Source organism: Sus scrofa, chromosome 13 (assembly GCF_054392235.1).
Source record: "Sus scrofa isolate SSC_HxYL_T2T_F1_AM1 chromosome 13, Sscrofa_HxYL_maternal_Yorkshire_Landrace_v2.0, whole genome shotgun sequence".
Taxonomy (NCBI): Eukaryota; Metazoa; Chordata; class Mammalia; order Artiodactyla; family Suidae; genus Sus; species Sus scrofa.
In genome coordinates this window covers 94,200,460-94,224,305 of record NC_139395.1, presented here as the reverse complement: position 1 = coordinate 94,224,305, position 23,846 = coordinate 94,200,460, and the positions used below count along the sequence as shown (strand labels likewise).

Below are 23,846 nucleotides of genomic sequence, written 5' to 3'. Positions count from 1 at the left end.
ATTTAACTCATAACTGTATATGGATCTTCTGATTTTTTTTTTTTAACCTGTTGTTCCTTCCCATTAGATTACCATCTTTTCAAAAAACGGAGTCTCTTTTGAATTTAATGAATTTAAAAAATATTTTTAGATTCTCACTTTTTTTTTTTTTTTTTGGTCTTTTGTCTTTTTAGGGCCGCACTGGTGGCATGTGGAAGTTCTCAGGCTAGGGGTCCAGTTAGAACTTTTGCTGCCAGCCTGTGCCACAGATCCAAGCCCCATCTGTGACCTATACCACAGCTCACTGCATTGCCAGATCCTTAACCCATTGAGCAAGGCCAGGGATCGAACCCACAACCTCATGGTTCCTAGTCAGATTCCTTCCGCTGCGCCACAACGGGAACTCCTAGATTTTCTTTTGACGTAACTTCTACTTTTGATATCTGTTAATTCAGAGGAAAACATAATGACAAATGACAAAATCTTAGTCTATATTTAGTAACTTTTACATACCTTTGCATTTTCTTAACCAGAAAATATTTACCTATGTTTAAAATATTTTTCATGTACATAAGCTACTGCTTATTTTATTGACAGACAATCCTAGTGTACTCTGTAAGTCAGTCCTTTATACTAATACCATTGTTTCTTGGCTCTCGAGTTTGAAAATTAGAAATCACTACATATCATTTTGCATTTAAAATTTATGCTTACATTAAGAAACCATGGAGATGTCAGATCATATGTAGCTCGTTATAGTGCAAGAGTAGTCATACAATTTTCATTTATAATTTTACAAAGGGCCAAATTTTAATTTTTAAAAATTTTTTTAAACAGATTATTGAAAAGGCAGCTGAGATTGCAAGCAGTGATAGTGCTAATGTATCAGTAAGTATCAAGGTTTTAAAATGACCCTTTCTTTTTAAATTTTATTTTATATAATATTGGACTATAGTTGGTTTCTACTATTGTGTTAGTTACAGGTGTACAGCAAAGTGATTCAGTTATATATATATATATATATATATATATATATATATATATACATATAACTATTCTTTTTTTCAGATTCTTTTCTCCTATAAGTTATTGCAGAATATTGAGAGTTCCTTATATCATACAGTATGTCCTTATTGATTATCTATTTTGTATCTATATAGTAGTGTGTATGTATTAAGGCCAAACTCCTGATTTCTCCCTCCCCACACTAAATTGGCTCTTTCTTATTACAAAGTTGTGCCTCTTGATAGTTCCTTTCATCTTGTTTGTGGTAATGAACTTACAGAGGAACATAGTCATATGCAGGAACAGAATTGTGTGAGTATGTACATATGAATGTTTGTTAAATGGCAGCTGTTCTTGGTTGGTCTGTGTTCAGTGGTAAGCCCATTTCTGATACAAGCACAAGTTCTGCAGCTAGTCTGTGAGGGATGCTATGACACTTCCTAGATTAATAGTACCATCTTTGTGACTATTAATCAGCTGAAGGAGGAAGCTGTAATTTTCTTTATCTCCCTGATGTAACAGAGCAGATATGTTCAAGCCAGGTTTTGCAGTGCTGGGGATTCAGGTTTCTTCCATCTTGGCACTCTATCATGTTAACATGTTTCTACCTCATGGTTGTTTTGTTTTGGTTTGGCTGTGCCTGCAGCATGCAGAAGTTCCTAGGCCAGGGATTGAACCTGTGCCACAGCAGCAACCTGAGCCACTGCAGTGACACCACCAGATTCTAAACCTAGTACACCACCAAGGAACTCCCCTTAATATTGATCTTTCAGCTTTCTACATTACTACCTTCCAGCCCACAGAAACAGGAAAAGCAAGAATAGAGGTCATACCCATTGTTTCTGAGGGTATCATTAATATACTTTATTTCTGCTTGCATTTCATTAGCCATAACTTAAGTTACATGGCCATACCTAAACACACATAAGACTGGGAAATGTACTCTTTAGCTGGACAGTTGTGTGTTTGGCTAAGAGTAAGAGACTGTAGTTAATAAAGTAAGAAAAGGAGAATGTAGAGTCAGAGACAAATAATCTCTGCCACAAACACTATTCCCATTGTTTCCAAAGACTATAAAATATTATTACTCTTTTCACTTAGTTTACAATATATATAACATTTCTACACACTCTCTCTCTATGTTTTTTTCTCTCTTTTCTCTTTTTAGGGCCATACCCATGGCATATAAATGTTCCCAGGCTAGGGGTCCAATCAGAGCTGCAGGTGCTGGCCTATACCATAGCCACAGCAAGATCCAGGCCACATCTTCAATCTACACCACAGCTCATGGTTACACCAGATCCTTAACCCACTGATTGAGGCCAGGAATTGAACCTGCATTATCATGGATGCTAGTCAGGTTTATTACTGCTGAGCCACAACAGGAATTCCTCATTCTTTTTTATGGCCCAGTAATATTCCAGTGTAGATACATACCACATTCTTTGTCCATTCATCTGTTGATAGACATTTAGATTGCTTCTGTGACTTGGCTATTGTTGTAAATAGTACTGCAGTGAACCCTGGGTTCATGTATCTTTTTGAATTAAAGTGTTCTCCATATAAATCTGGGTGTGAGACTGCTGGATCATATGGTAACTGTAGTTTTTAAAGGAACCTCCTAGGAATTTTCATATGTTGTGGATATGGCAGAAAAAAACCCCAACTTAGAGCTCCACTCACACTGTTGGACAGTTTTCATCTTTTTGCATTTGACCCACTTAATATGTTGATACAGTAGACATAAAAATGATGTGACATTATTTCAACTTGCATTCCCTTTATTACTATTCAGGTTTGGGGTTTGCTGCTTTTATCTTTTCTTCTTTATTTTTATTTTTATTTTTAATAGTTATTTCCCCAATACATTTTTTTTCTACTGTACAGCATGGTGACCCAGTTATACATACATGTACACATTCTACTTTCACACATTATCATGCCCCATCATAAGTGACTAGAAATAGTTCCCCGTGCTACACAGCAGGATCTCATTGCTAATCCATTCCAAAGCCAATAGTTTGTATCTATTAACCCCAAGCTCCTAGTCCATCCCACTCTCTCCCCTCCCCCTTGGCAACCACAAGTCTATTCTGCAAGTCCATGATTTTCTTTTCTATGGAAAGGTTCATTTGTGTCTTATATTAGATTCCAGATATAGGTGATATCATATTGTATTTGTCTCTCTCTTTCTGACTTAACATCACTCAGTATAAGAGTCTCTATTTCATCCATGTTGCTGCAAATGACATTATTTCGTTCTTTTTTCATGGCTGAGTAGTATTCCATTGTATATATACCACATCGTCCTAATCCAGTTGTCTGTCAATGGACATTTGGGTTGTTTCCATGTCTTGGCTGTTGTGAATAGAGCTGCAATGAACATGCAGGTGTATGTGTCTGTTTTAAAGAAAGTTTTGTCCGGATATATGCCCAATAGTGGGATTGTTGGGTCATATGGTAATGCTTTTTTCTTTTAAAAATTTTATTTATCTTTTATAGATTTCAGTTTAATGCTTTTTCATGGCTATAATGTCATCTTAGTTCTCTCTGACGTATTAAATATATCTTATTTTTAAAGTGGTCTTCTTCTTTTGGCATCTTTCTTCATATGGGTTTTTCTCAATGTCTGGTGACTCTTAGTTTCACTCTTTTTATACTTGTGACTCCTTGTTTGTTTGCCTATTTACTGTAACCTGTGTTTAGTACCTGCAGGAATTAGGATAGACTGTGCCGACAATGAGGTCTCCTGTATGTGAATATTTCCGTACTTTCTGAGATCAGGTGGCTCCCTGGAGTTCAGTACCATGCTCATCACCTCAGTCTGGGGCTGATCCCTTTGTTATTTCAGCTCAGCCCAAACAGAAGAAGGGTCATGCCTGACCAAAGCAGGTACTCCACCTACAGATCCTTTTATAACCCCTCTGATGATATCCCCTGGCCTCCTCTCTCATTTCTTGTATCCTTTGCTTATGAGCTGAAATGTTGCTTAGAAGTGGGTTTCTCACCACTGCTTAGGTCTTAGTAGATCTCATCCTTGATCCTATCAGCTTTCTCTTATTAACGGATTGCTGTATTAGGCACTTTCTTTTATATCTCAGAACTGTTACTGATGAGTATTTCAAAATACTTAGACATTTCCTGGTCCTTTGAATGAGAGGAATGAAGGAACTGTGTTCTCATTCCAGTCTTTTAATCCAGTCTTCATATATATATGTCAAGAGCGGGTTATATTCCTTGTGAAGGTCATTTAAGTTGACTTGTTGAATTGTACATGTGTTTCCATTTATATGTATATATTAAATGTGTATATGTATAGTATGTACACATATGCAGTTCATTTCGTGGATTTACCAATACCTTACTTAGGACTTAAACATGCTCTTGGAATTAAAAAAATTTTGGAGTTCCCATAGTGGCGCAGCAGTTAACGAATCCGACTAGGAACCATGAGGTTGCGGGTTCGATCCCTGCCCCTGCTCAGTGGGTTAACGATCCGGCGTTGCCGTGAGCTGTGGTGTAGGTTGCAGACACGGCTCGGATCCCGCGTTGCTGTGGCTCTGGCGTAGGCCAGTGGCTACAGCTCCGATTGGACCCCTAGCCTGGGAACCTCCATATGCCACGGGAGTGGCCCCCAAAAATAGCAAAAAGACAAAAAAAAATAAAAATTAAAAAAAATAAAAAATAAAAAAATTTTTTATTGTGATTAAATACACATAAAATTTAGCACCTTAATCATTTTCAGGTATACAGTTCACAAACATTAATTTTATATTCACAATATACTTAAGATATTGTTATGCAGCTGATCTCCAGAACTTTTTAAATCTTTTAAAAAAAAGCTTTTTATTATAGTTGATTTATAGTGTTGTGTCAAATTTTGCTCTATGGCAGAGTCACTCAGTTATACATATATATACATTCTTTTTCTCAGGTAATCTTCCATCATGTTCCATCACAAGTGATTAGATATAGTTCCCTGAGAACTTTTTGCTTTTAATGGCCGCACCTGCGGCACATGAAGGTTCCCAGGCTAGGGGTCAAATTGGAGCTGCAGCTGCTGACCTACACCACAGCCATAGCAATGCTGGATCGTTAACCCACTGAGGGAGGCCAGGGATTGAACCCTCATGGTTACTAGTCAGATCCATTTCCACTGTTCCACAATGGGAACTTCCTTCTGAGAACTTTTTAATCTTGCAAAATTGAAACTCTTAGGTCTATTAAACAACTCCCCATTTTCCCTTTCCCTTATTCCTTGACATCCACTACTGCTTTCTGTCTTTATGAATGTGACCATTTCTGGATACCTCAGATAAATGGAATCATGAAGTATTTTATCTTTTTGTGACTGGCTTGTTTCACTTAGCATAATGTCCTTAAGGTTCATCCCTATTATAGCAAGTGTCAAAAATTCCTTCCTTTTCAAGTTTGAATAATATTCCATCTCATGTATGTGCCACGGTTTATCCATTCATTCATCAGATCCTTCATTCACTTCCACATTTTACTTTATTTTATTTTTGTCTTTTGTCTTTTTAGGGTCACACCTGTGGCATAGGGAGTTTCCCAGGCTAGGGGTCTAATTGGAGCCACAGCTGCCAGCCTACACCACAGCCACAGCAACGCCAAATCCGAGCTGCATCTGTGACCTACACCACAGCTCATGGCAACGCCAGACCTTAACCAACTGAGCGTGGCCAGTAATCGAACCCCCAACCTCATGGTTCCTAGTTGGATTTGTTTACACTGCGCCATGATGGGAACTCCCGCTTCCACATTTTAGCTGCTGTGAGTAATGCTGCTATGAACATGAGTGTATAAATATCTTTTTTTTTTTATTATTACTCAAATGAATTTATCACATTTGTAGTTGTATAATGATCATAACAGTCTGATTTCACAGGATTTCCATCCCACAGCCCAAGCACATCCCCTCACCCCCCAAACTGTCTCCTCCGGAGACCATAAGTTTTTCAATGTCTGTGAGTCAGCATCTGTTCTGCAAAGAAGTTCAGTCTGTCCTTTTTTCAGATTCCACATGTCAGTGAAAGCATTGGATGTTGGTGTCTCATTGTACGGCTGACTTCACTTAGCATGATAGTTTCTAGGTCCATCCATGTTGCAAAAAATGCTGGCATTTCATTCTTTCTAATGGCTGAGTGATTTTCCATTGTGTATATGTACCACATCTTCTTGATCCACACCTCTGTCGATGGACATTTAGGTTGTTTCCATGTTTTGGCTATTGTAAATAATGCTGCAGTAAATACTGGAGTACATGTGTCTTTGTAAGTTGTAAGTCATGGTTTTCTCTGGGTAGATGCCCAGGAGTGGGATTGCTGGATCAAATGGTAGTTCTATTTTGAGTTTTCTGAGGCATCTCAATACTGTTTTCCACAGTGGTTGCACCAATGTACAATCCCACCAACAGTGTACTAGGGTTCCTTTTTCTCCACACCCTCTCCAGCGCTTATTGTTTGTAGACTTTTGAATGATGGCCATTCTGGCTGGTGTAAGGTGGTACCTCAGAGTGGTTTTGATTTGCATTTCTTTAATAATGAATGATGTTGAACATCTTTTCATGTGTTTCTTGGCCATCTGAATGTCTTCTTTGGAGAAGTGTCTGTTTAGATCTTCGGCCCATTTTTGGATGGGGTTGTTTGTTTTTTGGGTATGGAGCTGCAGAAGGTGTTTATAAATTTTGGAGCTGAATCCCTTGTCAGTGGATTCACTTGCAAAGATTTTCTCCCATTCTGTGGGTTGTCTTTTTGTGTTGTTTAGGGTTTCTTTTGCTGTGCAGAAACTTTGAAGTTTGATGAGGTCCCATTTGTTTGTTTTTGTTTTTACATATTACTCTAAGAGGTGGACCTGAGAAGATGTTGCTGTGGTTTATGTCAGAGGGTGTTTGGCCTCTGTTTTCCTCTAGGAGTTTGATAGTGTCTGGTCTTATATCTAGGTCTTTAATCCATTTGGAGTTTATTTTTGTGTATGGTGTTAGGGAGTGTTCTAATTTCCTTCTTTTCCATGTGGCTGTCCAGTTTTCCCAGCACCACTTATTGAACAAGCTGTCCTTTCTCCATTGTATATCCTTGCCTCCTTTGTCATAGATGAGTTGGCTGTAGGTGCCTTCTATCCTGTTCCACTGATCTATATGTCTGTCTTTGTGCCAGTACCATGCAGTTTTGATGACTGTTGCTTTGTAGTATAGTGTGAAGTCCGGCAGCCTGATTCCTCCAGCTCCATTTTTCTTTTTCAGGATGTCTTTGGCTATTCTGGTTCTTTTGTGCTTCCAAACAAACTCTAAAATATTTTGTTTGAGTTCTGTGAAAAATGTCCTTGGTAATTTGATAGGGGTTGCATTGAATCTGTAGATTGCCTTAGGTAGTATAGTCATTTTGATAATATTAACTCTTCCAATCCATGAGCATGGGATGTCTTTCCATCTTTTTGTGTCATCTTTGATTTCTTTCATCAGTGTCTTATAGTTTTCAGAGTACAGGTCTTTTGTCTCTTTAGGTAGGTTTACTCCTAGGTATTTTATTCTTTTAGATGCGATGGTAAATGGGATTGCTTAAGTGTACAAATATCTTCCTGAGATGCTCCTTTCAGTTCTTTTTGGTATATACCCAGAACTCAAATATCTGGATCACATGGTAATTCTGTTTTTTGTTTTTTGAGGAACTGCCATTGTTTTCTACAATGGCTATACCATGGTACATTCCCACCAACTGTAAAAGGATTCCAGTTGTTCCATATCCTTTCCAGCACTTCTGTTTTTTTGGTAGCATTCAGTCTAATAGGAATTGACAGTTTTTAAAAATATGTATTTGCCAAGTACTATGGGCCTGTAGAATAGAAAAAAAAATGTGATCTTTATGAATTATTACTACAGAAGTGGCAGCTTTTGATCTTCTATTCAGTCATCCTCAACAAGACCCTATTTTATAACCTTCAGTGGGGCATTTGACATTGTCTATAGATTTTCCTGGTTGGGGGAGGTTGTTTCTGGCATGTGTAAGTAGAGTTCAGGGGCTGCTAAACTTTCTACACTTCATAGGACCATCCTACAACATAATAGCATGTGGTGGAGAAATCCTGCTCTGAAACATCTGTATTATAAAGTTTGTCTTACTTCCTTATTGCCCAAGCTCAGGCACAAAAATCTTAATGGCTGGCTTCTGAGAATGCAGATGATGACAGCCTTTAGTTCAGACGTTCTGGGGATCTGCCCAAAAATGTTTTCTTAGTAAATGATTTGGAGTCTTTATAGCCTTCAATTTTAGGGAAGGAAAGAGCAAACATTTTTTTTTAAAAAATTCAAACTTACTGAAAACTTGGGGAAGGGTATGAAGAATTTCCATGTAATTTTCGTTCAGCTTTAACGTTTTAGTGTTTTGTATGCGTCTATGCATTTCTTTCTGAATCATTTGATTCTAGGTGGCATACACCATGCTTTTTTTTTTTTTTTTTTTTCTTTTTAGAGCCACATACACAGCATATGGAATTTCCCAGGGTAAGGATCAAATTGGAGCTACAGCTGCCAGCCTATCCCACAGCCACAGCCACAGCAACACTAGATCTGAGCTGAGTCTGTGACCTGCACTGCAGCTCACAGCATTGCTGGATCTTTAACCCACTGAGCAGGGCCAGGATCACACCTGCCACCACATGGATTCTAGTCAGGTTCATTACCACCGAGCCACAGTAGGATGTCTCGTCTTTCCTTGTCTTTAACGACTTGTGTTTTAAGATTACAGGCCAATTACTTTGTAGAATGTCTCTCAGTGTTGATTTGCCTAATATTTTCTTGGGATCAGATTCTAGCTGTGCTTTTTTTAGCATGAATACAATGAAATGGTGGTGTTTTTATTGCTTTTTACTCAAAGGCAAACAATGTCACTTTGTCCATTACTGTTCATGTTAATTATTATCACTTGGTTAAAATAGTATCTACTAGGTTTTTCTATTATAATGCTAATAAGTATTTTGTGGCCATATTTTGAGACTAAGTAAATATTCTGTTTCACATCACTTTCACCCACTTGCTTTAATATTTATTAATACATCTTGCCTGAATCTATATTATTACAATGGTTTGCCAAGGGCTAATTTTCAAACTTATTTTCCTTTTGGAATTATTAGTTGGCTTATCCCATAGGATAGGGGTTTTTCTTCTCCTCCATTTATGTTCTTAATTAAAAAAATTTATAGTAGTGTGGATTTGTGATTTCGGTTTTATTTATTGACTTAACAGTTAGTCACTGTCATTAATTTTGATGTGAAACAGGATATTTACTTAGTCTCAAAACATGGCCTCAAAATACTTATTAACATTATAATAGAAAATTTGACCTAGATTTAGCCAGTGGCAGCCCATTTAGTTTTTTTCTTGTGTCTCTTTGATATGTCTCTATCATCCTTTGAGTGTTTCCTTCTTTCTAGAGCCACAAAGTAATCTAAGCTCTTCTGTAACATTCTGTACCCCAGCTTTGGATTAGTCATTTCTCCAGGAAGTACTGATTAGTTTTATTTGTCAAAAGTATTTAGAATCCACATTCTGGGCACTGGTTATGCTCATCATTCTTGGCATTCAGTTGCATCTAGTCACTTTCATGAAACAGAACTAGATAGTACGAGTTTACATAATATTTTTGCACATATAAGCATAGAGATGTATTTCTTTATCTATTAAAAACCATGGGAGTGCCTGTCGTGGCTCAGTTGTTAATGAAGCTGACTGGTATCCATTAGGTTGCTGGTTCAATCTTGGCCTTGCTCATTGGGTTAAGGATCCAGTGTTGCTGTGAGCTGTAGTGTAGCTTGCAGACTTAGCTTGGATCCAGCATTTGTTGTGGCTATGGTGTAGGCCGGCAGCTGTAGTTCTGATTCAGCCCCTAGCCTGGGAATCTTTATATGCTGCAGGTGCAGCCCTAAAAGACCAAAATGCAAAAACAAAAAAGAAAACCATGAGTTCTCATTAGTGTCTCCAATTTGTTTTTACCACCACAGGATTTATTTTTCTAAGCTTTGCCTAACATAGTTTTGCTTACCTTTTCTGACATGAGAAATCTGGATTCCAATCATCCTTAGTATATTTACTTATTTGCTCAATTCTCTTATTTCTAATCTGTCTTCCTATCATGTAACCATCTTCATTGGTTTCTATCCTACCAGTCCTGACTACGGGGGCTGTCTCATCCTCAGCTGTGTGTGGTCAAGTCCACATTCTGGCTGACACATAGTTAACTCTATCCTTGGCAAACATACTGCTAACATGTTGTTGTGAGTTTCTAGCCCCTCTGAATATGACTGTTGAGTTTCTCAGCCCCTCTACCCCCCACCCCAGTAGGGAAGGGGAAAGAGCAATAGTCCTTTTTCATGTGCTTAGCACAAGATATGTCTGTTTTATTTTGGTCAGTAGTCACTATTACATCATAATATTTATATAATTTTGAACAATCTAAATGTGAAGAAAAATAGAGAAATTGCCTGTTAATTTTCATTGCTTTCCTCCATTATCGTATTTTAATTCAAGCATTTGGACATGTGTATAACTTCATTAGTTGCACTACAATGTAATTTTTCAATACTGATTGTTTTGAGTTTTATGAAAGAATGTAAGAATCTGTGTCTTTTTGGGCTTCCTGCCATATTTCTTCTGGTAGTTATTTGTTTTTATCTTGGCATTTTCAGTACTGTGCTTTTCATAGCTCAGTAAACAATCACAGTGCAATTATACAGCTAACCCCCTGCTCTTCCTTCTTAATTTACTCCTAGGTCTTCAGGATATTTACTTACAATAGGTCTTGTAGAATCTAATTTTGATCGATGAAATAGCAGTAGTTTTCCACAGTATTTAACTTGAGCAGTCTGCCTTTTTTCTGGCATGAACAATTTATAATGTGTTGTTTGCAGTAACAGGTTTCACTTTTCTCTGTAAGTGTAAGAGTTTTATTTTCAAACTCTGATGACTTATGATAATTTTTCAAAGAAACTCAGTTAAATTTATAATATAAAGCATACCCTTTGCTTGGTTTTCTTGTTTGTTTCTTTTTAAGCATACCCTTTTAATTTTTATTTATTTATTATTGTCTTTTTAGGGCCACATCCATGACATATGGAAGTTCCCAGGCCAAGCCTAAGCTGCATCCACACCAATGCCAGATCTGAGCCGCATCTGTGACCTATATCATAGCTCAGGGCAACACTGGATCCTTTAACCCACTGAGCGAGGCCAGGGATCGAACCTGTGTCCTCATGGATGCTAGTCAGGTTAGTTACTGCTGAGCCATGATGGAAACTCCCAAGCATACCCTTTTTAGATTGAGGCTTTGACTATAAAACCACTGTAGTCATATTTTGTGTGTGTGTTTAACCTTATTTTTGCTAAGAGCAGTTTTATTTTATTTTATTTTATTTTATTTTATTTTATTTTATTTTATTTTTGTCTTTTTGCTATTTCTTTGGGCCGCTCCTGCGGCATATGGATGTTCCCAGGCTAGGGGTCTAATCAGAGACATAGCTGCTGGCCCACACACAGCCACAGCAACGCCAGATCCGAGCTGCATCTGCGACCTATACCACAGTTCACGGCAACGCTGGATCGTTAACCCACTGAGCAAGGCCAGGGATTGAACCCGCAACCTCATGGTTCCTAGTCGGATTCGTTAACCACTGAGCCACAACGGGAACTCCTCTTGTAGTTGAGTTTTAACAGTTCTTTGTGTGTTTTGGATAAACGTCCCTTATCAAATATCAGTCCTTTTTGTGAGTATTTTCTCCCAATCTGTGGCTTGTCTTTTCATTCTCTTGACAGAATCTTTTGCAGAGCAGATAATTTAATTTAATGAAGTCCAGATTATCACTTCTTTCAGTGATGGATCTTGCATTTGGTGTGATGTTAAAATTATTGCCAAACCCAGTGTCATCTGGATCTTCTCCTCTTTTCTTGTAGGAGTTTTATAGTTCTGCATTTCACATTTATCTTAAGTCAGATAGCGTTGGTCCTTTAACCTTGTTCTGTTTCTACTTCAATATTGTGTTGACTATTCTGGGTCTCTTTCCTTTCCATATAAACTTTAGAACCAGTTTGCAGATATCCACAGAACTTAATGGAATTTTATGGAATTTAATGGAATTTTAAGTTAATGGAATTTTAATTGTGTTTGAATAGAATTTGTTGATGTTAAGTTTGGAAGAACTATCATTTTGATGATATTGAGTCTCCTATCCTTGAACATGGAATATATCTCCATTTATTTAATTCTGGGATTACTTTCATCAGAGTCCTTTGGTTTTCCTCATATAGATCTTTATATATTTTGTTAATTTTATTTTTTCCCTTATTTTTTGGTATGTAAGTGTTACTGTTTTTAATTTCAAATTTCCACTTATTTATTCCTGATATATAGGAAAGTTATTTACTTTTGTGATGGTGGTGGGGGGCATGCATGTCTGCACCATGTAGAAGTTCCTGGGCCAGAGAGTCGAACCTGCCCCATGGCAGTGACCAAAGCTACTGCAATGACAATGCTTGATCCTTAGCCTGCTGCACCACAAGATAACCCGTATGGTTTTTCTCTTACATATTGACCTGGTGTCCCACAGTTGTTGTAATTGTATATTGACTCCAGTAGTATTTTTGTTGATTCTTTCAGATTTTCTTTATGGACAATTAATTACATCAGCCTAATTTTTTTACCTATGCATATACCGTTTTGAATCTCACTACTTTAGAAAATTTGTAATATGACTTTTATTTATTTTAATGTTTATATGAAATCCTAGCTAAAATAATCTCAAGTACAAAATAATATACTATACAGTAGAAAAAAATATATTGGGGAAATAACAATTGATTACAATAAAAAGAATAGTGTACTGTACTAATAGACTATAAATCCTTTTAGAGTCTTGATTTATCATTTCAGAGATTTGGTGAGGGGGGAGAATATGTTTTGCCTAAATGGTATATTTAAGTATAGGAAAATGTACCTCTTATCTTTTTTGGGGGGGGGGCATGCCCATTGCATGTGGAAGTGGGCCAGGGATCAATCCTTTGCTACAACTGTGACCTGAGCCACAGCAGTAATAGTGCTGGATCCTTAACCTCCTAGGCAGGCCACCAGGGAATTCCACTTCTTTCTTTTAATGTTAGTGTAATTAAGAGTCTGGAATTTCCCGTTGTGGCTCAGTGGTTAACAAATCCGACTAGGAACCATGAGGTTGCGGGTTCGATCCCTGGCCTTGCTCAGTGGGTTAAGGATCTGGCGTTGCCGTGACCTGTGGTGTAGAGTGCAGATGCGGCTCGCATCCTTCATTGCTGTGGCTCTGGTGATTCCACCCCCAGCCTGGGAACCTCCATATGCCACGGGAGTGGCTCAAAATGGCAAAAAGAACAAAAAAAAAAAAAAAAAAAAAAAAAAGAGTCTGGGTCAAAAAATTAGCATGGACCATCTTATTTGTTTTAATATAATGTTATAAGGATTGGGAAGGAAAGTGGGATAATTGTGTTTTTTTATGTGTGGTTTTGGCCTAGATTCAGTCTTTAATCTAAATGGCTTAATGTCTCTGAGCCAAGAAGGCACCTGTTCCTTTTATTGTAAACTTTATATGTTTGGTTCATCTGTTTTTGTTTGTTTTTCTTTATAGAAATTAAAAATTAGAAAAGAAAGGAGAGAAACTCATTTCAAGTAATGACTTCTTTTTATTCTACATTACAATTCTGCCACCTAGTGTTTATACACGAAATTTTTAAAACAGGTGTTTTTTTGTTTGTTTTTTCCCCTTTTCATTTTATTTATTTATTTTTTGCCCTGCCCAGGGTATGTGGAAGTTCCTGGACCAGGGATTGAACCTGTGCCACAGTAGCAACCTGAGGCACAGCAGTGACAATGCCAGATCCTTAACCTGCTGCTCCACAAGGGAATTCCTTTTTTTCTCCCCCCCCCCCCCGCCTTTTTTTTTTTTTTTTTTTTTTTTTGGTCTTTTTGCCTTTTCTAGGGCCGCTCCCAGGCTAGGGGTCGAATCAGAGCTGTAGCCGCCGGCCTACACCAGAGCCACAACAATGTGGGATCCGAGCCGCGTCTGCAACCTACACCACAGGTCGCGGCAACGCCGGATCCTTAACCCACTGAGCAAGGGCAAGGACTGAACCCGCAACCTCATGGTTCCTAGTCGGATTTGTTAACCACTGCACCTTGACGGGAACTCCTTTCTTCCCTTTTTAAAACTGTTTGAGAATAATTTTTTCCTTCATCCTTAGCTTACGAATTTAATAGTCAACAATAAAAACTTTAAAAGGATATCGAACTTTTTAAGGAATTAAATTGTTAACATCTTACATTTTAAAGCTCGTAAATTGTTTAGAAATTCCTTGTGTAGTTAACCAGAATAACTGAGATTTGAACTGTTTGAATCCACTTTTAAGTGGATTTTTTTCAGTAAACATATAGCACTGTACTACATGATCCATGGTTGGTTGAATCTTTGGATTCAGGGATTTTCTGCTACTTGGGGATCAGCACCACTAACACCTGTGTTCAAGGTTTACCAATGTTTATGCAATTCAGTCTGTAATTTTACTTTCTTAGAGTCGAGGTGGGAAGAAGTTTCTTGCTGTACTGAAAGAAATCTTGGACAGGGATCCATTGTCTCAACTGTGTGAGAATGAAATGGATCTTATTTGGACTTTGCGACAAGACTGCAGAGAGAATTTCCCACAGTCATTGCCAAAATTACTGCTGTCTATCAAGTGGAATAAACTTGAGGATGTTGCTCAGGTAACAGAAGATCATTTCTATAATTCCTTTTGGCAATATGTATTACTTTGTTGATTTCATATAAATTGTTCTTTCTTATTTGTTTTGATAGGTTGAATAATTTTCTGTGGGAAAAATTTTGAAATTTTAAACTCTTACATATACTGAGAAAGTTTTCAGATTTCATAAAAATCCCAGATTCTGAGTAGGTTTTCTTTATCTTTTACTAAAGATAATTAAATCTTAGGTCTTTCCCAGTGCAATCATCTGTAATTACCACCAGCATGTGGTAGGTCCTGGGATACTTCTAACAGTTTCATCAATAAACTCCAAGGTTTTAATCTTAAGACCCTTTACAGTGAGTGTTTTAAATGAATATGTAGTGTTTGAAAATTACCTCTATTTGTAGAAGTTAATGTTGTAGGGCATAAAACATTCAGGTCAATTTTACCACATGTTTAAGTTGGGTGGTGTTGATGAATGTTTGCCTTTAGGCAGAATAGAAAAAAGGAAAAATTTTTTTTCCTGTTTTCTTTTTTAGGGTCATACCCAAGGCGTATGGAAGTTCCCAGGCTAGGGGTCGATTCAGAGCTGCAGCTACCAGCTTACGCCACAGCCACAGCAACCCAGGATCTGAGCCGCGTATGCTTAGTATATCACAGCTTACAGCAACACCAGATCCTTAACCACTGAGTGAGGCCGAGGATTGAACCTGCATTCTCTTGGGTACCAGTCAGGTTCTTAACCCATTGAGCCACAACAGGAACTCCAAAAAGGGAAAAAAAATTTTTTTTTTCTTGCTCCAAAATTGGCCAACAAATTTTAGGTATTTGACTTAATTTTCAAGAGCCTGTGAAAAATACTGACATTATTAAATTCACTTGGTTATCAGTGTTCTACAGAAAGATCCTTGAAATGATTTTTTTTTCTTTTTTTTTTTTTTTACTTTTTATAGCCACACCTGCAGATATGGAAGTTCCCAGGCTAGGGATTGAATCAGAGCTATAGCTGCCAGCCTATGCCACAGCTCATGTAGGTTGGATCCTTAACCCACTGAACGAGGCCAGGGATCCAACCTGCATCCTCATGGATACTAGTTGGATTCATTATCACTGAGCCATAATGGGAATTCTGAAATGATTTTTTAATGAGAATGAATACATTTGGCATATTAAAATGACCGCATTTATTCACCTTAGTTCAACTAATCTTTTAAAAACTTTTCTTGTTTTATTAAATCTATGACTTTGGTCAAGAAATACATATTTTAATCGTATACATTTTTTAAATCTTTGATTTTATTGTTTTACTTCTCAAATTAAGCTTAGAGGAGTTCCCACCATGGCGCTGTGGAAACAAATCCAACTAGGAATCATGTGGATACGGGATCCATCCCTTGGCCTCGCTCAGTGGGTTAAGGATCTGGTGTTGCCGTAAGCTGTGGTGTAGGCTACAGACGTGGCCCGGATTTGGTGTTGCTGTGGCTGTGGCATAGGCTGGCTTTGTAGCTCCGATTGAACTCCTCCGTATGCTGTTGGTGTGCCCCTAAAAAAAAAAAGCTTAGAAAGGATTTCTTTTGAATTTATTTCTCATGTCTAACAATGTTTTGCAATTATGTTACAAGCTTGTATTATGTGCCTTGTTTAAACTGTTTATACAATTAGAGCACATGAAGATTAGACCACATGAAACTCTGAAAAGGAATTCTTTTTGTTATTTAGATTCATTTTAAATGTTCTGACATAGTCATTGTCTAAACATTTATTTAAATTCAAAGTTACTTTTCTGTGAACTCCCATAATGGTGGAATACAAGATACAAGCATTTCTTAGTTGGCACACTTGCTATCTTCTCATGAATAGCATTCAGTTCTGAGTGCGCATTCAAGAAATGCATCATATTAATTTTGTATTGAATTAAAATAAATTTCTTGCTGTACTCTTAAAAGATATCTGAGAGGGGAGGCTTTATATGTCAACTATCAGAAAATGAAATGAGCCAATTCAGGTTTAATATTTATTTGAACCCCAGGAACAGAAATTTTTACATTTGGGAATTTAGTACACTTGTCTCTTATCTATGAGGGAATGTAGAGCATTGTTTTCAGATATATCAACTTCCTCCATTTTGGTAGAAGAAATTAGGGTAGTGCAATTTAATCCTCAAATAGAAACACCTAAATGTGTATCAGCAAGTGTAGGAAAACATGAATTTCATGATTCTAATCCCCCCTTTTAGTAGTCTAAAAAAGTCAATGAAATAAAACGTGTTTTGGCTTCTGCCACAAGTCTATCCCATTGCCAGTTACAGTGAGCTGGTGCAAGAGAATATGAATTGTGTTTTCAATAAATTGGCTACCTAAGCGAAGTAAGGAGTCAGAGCCTGGTGCAACCTTGTACTCTGATTCTACAGGCATAAGCCACGGTGAAAATTCTATAGAAGAGTAGCCTCCCATTAATCTCTAGGAAAACATGCTATTGGCATTCTGCAGAAGGGGTTTCACTAGTCTTTGCAGCAGACAGGTAATTAATTATTTAGTGCTGCTTTCTTTATTTATATGGCTTAAGTCAGATTTCCCTTCTCTGTTTGCTATTATGGTTTTCCCCAAACTGAAGAGTTGAGGTTTGGTAATTTATCTAATGTTACATTTATATTATGTAATAATTGTAAATTATCTTACCAAAGGTAATTACTTTTCTTTTTTCTTTTCTTTTCTTTCTTTCTCTTTTTTTTTTTTTACTATAGTTGATTTACAGTGTTCTATCAATTTCTGGTGTACAGTAAAGTAACCCAGTTATATATATATACACATTCCTTTTCTCACATTATCCTCTATCACGTTCCATCACATGTGATTAGTTCCCTGTGCTATATAGCAGGATTTCATTCCTTATCCACTCCACATGCTATAGTTTGCATCTATTAACCCCAAACTCCCAGTCCATCCCACTCCTTCCCCCTCCCCTTACTTTTCAATAGTAGGCCTTTTTTTAAACCCATAACACAGTCAATATTGAAGAATATATCTATCCTTACAGCATTGTTTTTGTGGAGCAGTATATTCCATGTGTTAATTGAGGATGCTAAGAGGTTTTTTGTTTTGTTTTTGCTTTTTAGGGCCGTACCCACAGCATATGGAGGTTCCCAGGCGAGGGGTCTAATAAGAGCTACAGCTGCCGGCCTACGCCATAGCTACAGCAATGCAGGATCTGAGCTGCGTCTGTGACCTACACGACAGCTCATGGCAGCGCCGGATCCTTAACCCACTGAGTGAGGCCAGGGAGTAAACCCACAACCTCATGGTTGCTCTTCAGATTCGTTTCCACTGTGCCATGACGGGAACTCCCGTAGGAGGTTTTTTTGACTGTTGTTTCAGATCCTTATGAAGTGATCCCCTTTATCTGTAAGGAGGACTGCTTGGGGAAAGTGAGCATGAGGCCCCATCAGTGATAGCAAGTAGGGTGAAGTAGGTGTTTCATGTCTTTAAATCAGTATTCCTCAAACTTTTTTTGTTATTACACTTCCATGGAGCCTTTTTAGGTATTTTCGCACTAATAGCCCCATGCCCACTGGATTTTTGATAACACAAGTAAGTGCTTATGTACTGTATGTGCATATGCACTTTATACTTTAAAAGAGCAAGTATAAAACTTACTCTTTTTATTCAGTACAAGTTTAAGAATAATTAAACCACTTTGTTGTATAGCAGAAATTGACAGAACATTTGAAGTCAACTACGGTAAAAAAATCTTTTGAAAAATAAATCTTTACAGAAAAAAATAAGTCAACTACCTCATATGGTCATGTGTCTTTAATTAGTCACTATGCATTAAAAAAAAAGAAGAAGAAGAATTAAACCAGGGAGGCATGGATTGGGAATTTGGGATTGGCATATGCACACTATTGTATGTGGAATGACTGGCCAACAAAGACCTCCTGTTTAACACAGGGAACTCTACTTAATATTATGTGACAATTTAATGTGGGAAAAGAATCTGAAAAAGAATATATCATATTTCATATCCTTGTTAGCAATAAATGTAAATGTATACTAAGAATTGCAGTGCAATGAAATTGATTGATTGATTGATTGATTGTCTGTTTTTTTAGGGCCACTGTTGTGGCATATGGAAGTTCCCAGGCTAGGGGGTCGAATCAGAGCTATAGCCGCAGGCCTATGCCAGAGCCACAGCAACGCCATATCTGAGCTGCGTCTGCAGCCTGCACCACAGCTCACAGCAAAGGCCAGAACCGAGCTGTGTCTGTGACGTACACCATAGTTCATGGTAATGCCGGATCCTTAACCCACTGAGCAAGGCCAGGGATTGAACTTGCGTCCTCATAGATCCTAGTCGGATTTGCTATCCACTGAGCCATGACGGGAACTCCCTAATGAAATTTTTTAATTATTCGAAAGTTATTTTTTCTGCTAATGTAAAACAATTTAAAATCAATTAAAAAAATTTTAGTGAACTTAATTTTTAAATTTGCTTCATATGAGAAAATAACTTTTAATTTAGCTGGTAGATAATCATTTAGATATTGGTTTGGGGGCACTTTACATAACTATTGAGAGGTTGAATAACTTACAGAATTAAAATAATAAAATGTAAATTATTTCTTATAAGAGCTCACATGACAAATGGCAAGGCAGTCAGCAGGTACCCGAAGGCCGCCTCTTGTAGCATGACTTTGAGATTGAGGGGGTAATTGAGAGAAACACCTCCAACCATTGCCATCTGTTTTTGTAGCCCTGGTCTTTGTACATTTTGTTTATCTTCCTTGGACTTGATATCAGTGCCACTTATGTGATGAGGCCCAAGAAAACCCAACGACATAAATCACATGTTAAGAAGTAAGATTTTGGAGTTCCCATTGTGGCGCATTGGAAACGAATCTGACTAGGAACCATGAGGTTTTGGGTTCGATCCCTGGCCTTGCTCAGTGGGTTGAGGATCTGGCATTGCCATGAGCTGTGGTGTAGGTCGCAGAAGTGGCTCAGATCTGGCATTGCTGTGGCTCTGATGTAGGCTGGCAGCTATAACTCCAATTAGACCCCTAGCCTGGGAACCTCCATGTGCCGTAGGTGCAGCCCTAAAAAGACAAACAAAAAAAAAAAAAAGGGAGAGAGAGAAAAGAATTAAGATTTTGTCAGATAGCTTTTTTGAGCTTTGGAAAGCCACAAATCATAATTATCAAAAAAATTTTTACTCTCCTACATAACCACTTTTCTTCCCTATTAGCTACAAAACAGATGGCACATAGTATTTATTTCTTATGGGTTACTTATTATGATTTAAAGGATTTGAACATGATATGGTCAATAAAGTTTTGTTAAGTGACACTTTTTTTTTTTTTTTTGGTCTTTCTGTCATTTCTAGGGCTGCACCTGCGGCATATGTCGGTTCCCAGGCCAGGGTCTAATCAGAGCTGTAGCTGCCGGCCTACACAACGGCCACAGCAACTCAGGATCCTCAACCCACTGAGCAAGGCCAGAGATCAAACCAGCAACCCCATGGTTCCTAGTCTAATTCGTTAACCACTGAGCTATGATGGGAACTCCTGTTAAGTGATATTCTTAAAAACGCTAAGAGTTAAAATTAAATCCCAAATCAATTATAAAAATGTATTAACATTAAAAAGATAAAAAAAAACTCCCTCAAGATCATCCTATGTTGTTATTAATGAACTTCTCATGTATAAATTGCTTGTGGAGTTCCCACCATGGCGCAGTGGAAATGAATCTGACTAGGAACCATGAGGTTTCAGATTCTATCCCTGGCTAGCTCAGCAGGTCAAGGTCGCAGACACAGATCGCAGCTCGGATCTGGCGTGGCTGTGCCTGTGGTGTAGGCTGGCAGCAACAGCTCTGATTAGACCCCTAGCCTGGGAACCTCCATGTGCCAGGGGTACGGCCCTAAAAAAAAAAAAGTGCTTGTAATCAGGTTGAGCCCTGAAGCTAATATTCTTACTTTGAATTTTCCCGTAAGTATTTCTTGATCATTTCTCTCTGCTCTCTCCCTCCCCCCTTCCCCTCACCTTACCCCCCTCCCACCACCTTTCCTTCCTTTAAAAAAATTATTTAATGGGTAATGATTGTGGCATTCATAAATTCCAGGTAAGTAACATAATAGCTTGCTTTTATATACTTGCTTACCTTTTAGAATATTTCAAGAGACAGTCTTTATTAATCTGTATTAACAAGAATGTATTTTTCAAAGAGTTGTCTTTGTGGCTCAGTAGTAACGAACCCAACTCATATCCTTGAGGATGTGGGTTTGATCCCTGGCCTCGCTCACTGGGTTAAAGGATCTGGCACTGCCGTGTGGTGTAGGCCATAGATTCGGCTCTGATCCCGAGTTGCTGCTGCTGAGGTGTAGGCCAGTGGCTACAGTTCTGATTTAACCCTTAGGTGGGAACTTACATATCCCATGGGTGTGGCCCTTTAAAAATAATAATAATAATAATAATAATAATAATGGATTTTTGATACCTCAGTAAACTGCAAGTTTGCTTCTCCTTTCTTTTGCTCCATCTCAGCTCCTGTGTACCAAGGAAAAATAGATCACTTTGCTAAATTTCTGAACCAGTTTCATTTTTTTTTTTTAAACAGCTTCAGGCACTACTTCAGATTTGGCCTAAACTGCCCCCGCGGGAGGCCCTGGAGCTTCTGGATTTCAACTATCCAGATCAGTACGTGCGAGAATATGCTGTTGGCTGCCTGCGACAGATGAGGTATCTCTTGCAGGTGGCTTTTTTTGGATCATGGAGTAACTTGTGGGTGGGAGGAGAAGTTGAGGTCTGCTTGAATGTCTCATAAGAAAAGAAAGGGCTTGGAATGATTTAGAATTCGAAACACTTGTTCCCTTTCTCCCTTCCACTCTTTCATATGCTCAGCCTCTCATATTTACTTCATATTATAAAACAAAAAACAAACAAAAACTGGGTCAGCTGGTCCCCAATGTCACCCTCATGTTCCATGACTCTGAGTCAGGAAGAGTCATAGGACTCAGCATATAGTTACTCTTGGCTAATATTTATTACAACAAATGGATACAGAGCAAAATTGGGAAAGGGAAAAGATTCATGGGGCAAAGTCTGGAGGAAACCAGGCAGAAACCTCTAAAAGTCCTTTTCCTGTAGAGTCACGCTGAATACACTAAATTCCTCTAACAGCAGTTGTGACAACACACCCAAATATTGTCTACCAGGGGAGCTTGCTAGAGATTCGGTGGCCAGGGTTGTTTTTGTTTGTTCATTTGTTTGTTTTAGTGGGGGCGGCTAGTCTTACAAGTACCCTCTGCCTAGCATATCTCCAAATTCTAAACTCCTGGAAGGAAAAATGGGTGTTAAGCATAAACCATACTGTTTGCAAAAAACCAGTCTAGTCCCAGTGAGCCACTCTTATCTGTTAGGGCAGTGAGAAGCCTTCTGAAGTCTATGTTCCCAGATATCAGCCAAGGGCTAACCTTGTAAGCATGCTTTTTCAAAGAATAGCACTCAGGGTTGCTACTATGTTAACTCTTTCCTGTCTGCTACCCAGAATTAAGAAATGTTAATATTTTGTCTTTTTTTTTAAGTTTGTATTTTTATACAATTAACATTACAGTTAAAATCCTCATAGTGTGCTCACTCAGTCCTGATACTTACACTTCCCAGAGGTAACCATTATAACAAATTTGGTGTGTATCCTTCTATACCAGGTTTTCCTTTTTTTACCACACTTATATGTCTATAAAATATAGATATAATATTGTATATATAAAAATCACATAAATGTGTCTTTCCATAAGTATTTTTTTTTAAATTCAACATTAGGTTTTTGAGATCATTCTCTCCCATTTCATATAAATGTAGTTTATTCCTTTCACTACTGTGTAATATTCTGTTTTGGGGTATACCTTATTTCCTCTATTTCCCTATGGAGAAACATTTTTAATTTTCTCAAAATTTCGTCATAACAAACACTGCTGCAGTGAACGTATTTGTAGAGTCCCTTTTGGGTAGTACATGTATGTGAATCAAGGGGATTTATTTAATGAAATGTCATTATTGAGGCAGTCTCAGACAAATGGCATTTTCAGGTTTATACTTTTTCTTTCTAGCCTCAAAATGAGGGATTATACTGTATGATTATTTAAAAAAAACAAAGTTCGCAGAAAATTATGGATACTGTGACTTTTTTCCCTTCTTTTTAAAATAAATCATTTATGTTTTAAATTGTGTGATATCCAAAAGAAATTACACAAACTCTTCAATAGTGATTATTTTGGACGAGTGAAATAGGAAGTTTAAGGAAAGAGGAAGCCTCTTTTCTGTACTTCTGGCTTTACGAGTTTTATAATGGGAATGGATTTTACAATAAGCTTAAGAATGTTGTATAGATAGTTTTAAAAATGAGGATCCTGGTGTTCCCATTGTGGCACAGTGAAAACGAATCTGACTAGTAACCACGAAGTTGCTGGTTCCATTCCAGGCCTTGCTAAGTAGGTTAAGGATCCGGCGTTGCTGTGAGCTGTGGTGTACGTCACAGACATGACTCAGATCCTGCATTGCTACTATGGCTGTGGGGTAGGCTGGTGCCTACAGCTACCTTTGGACCTCTAGCCTGGGAACTTCCATATGCCAAGGATGTGGCCCTAAAAAGCAAAAAAAATGAGGCTCCCAATCTCCCAAAGTTTGCATTGCAGTCCTGAGAGGGAGGGGCTGCCTGCTCCCTTTGGGCTGAGCCAAGTGTTTTTCTTAAATAGATCCATGGGAGGAGACTGCTGTGATTCTCATGTTCCATATAGATAATTCTGATGTGTCTTCCTATGTTAAATTTTCTCATCATGGAGGTTTTTTTCTCTATAAAGTATCCTAGGTTTCAGTCCCAGGTCTGCTTTGGATGACTTTTTAACCATTTATTGGTCAAGAGTATACTCATTAAATAGAGGACTTGGGTTGCATATCATACCTGACTGCTGGAATTGTCTATGATGGAAGTTCTTTACATTTGAATGGTTTGGGGGTAGATACAAGATAAAGAGCCCCAAATTTAATTCACCTCGTTTAATTATAATATTTTATATTAATTCAGTGAATCCATTCCCACTTACA

General features: G+C 37.9%; 1 protein-coding gene across 13 annotated transcripts in view; it reads left to right on the top strand.

Moving 5' to 3' along the window:
* The window catches only part of PIK3CB (phosphatidylinositol-4,5-bisphosphate 3-kinase catalytic subunit beta), a 184,006-nt gene that overhangs the window by 119,300 nt on the left and 40,860 nt on the right, over positions 1-23,846 (top strand). For 7 of the 13 annotated variants that reach the window (XM_021069527.2, XM_084989823.1, XM_084989817.1 and 4 more), the window contains 3 exons: positions 817-867; positions 14,580-14,768; positions 21,361-21,482. In XM_021069527.2, the coding sequence (XP_020925186.1) occupies positions 817-867; positions 14,580-14,768; positions 21,361-21,482 (362 nt within the window). The remainder of the gene's footprint in view (positions 1-816; positions 868-14,579; positions 14,769-21,360; positions 21,483-23,846) is intronic. The other 6 variants (XM_084989822.1, XM_084989825.1, XM_084989820.1 and 3 more) reach the window with 1 other exon arrangement.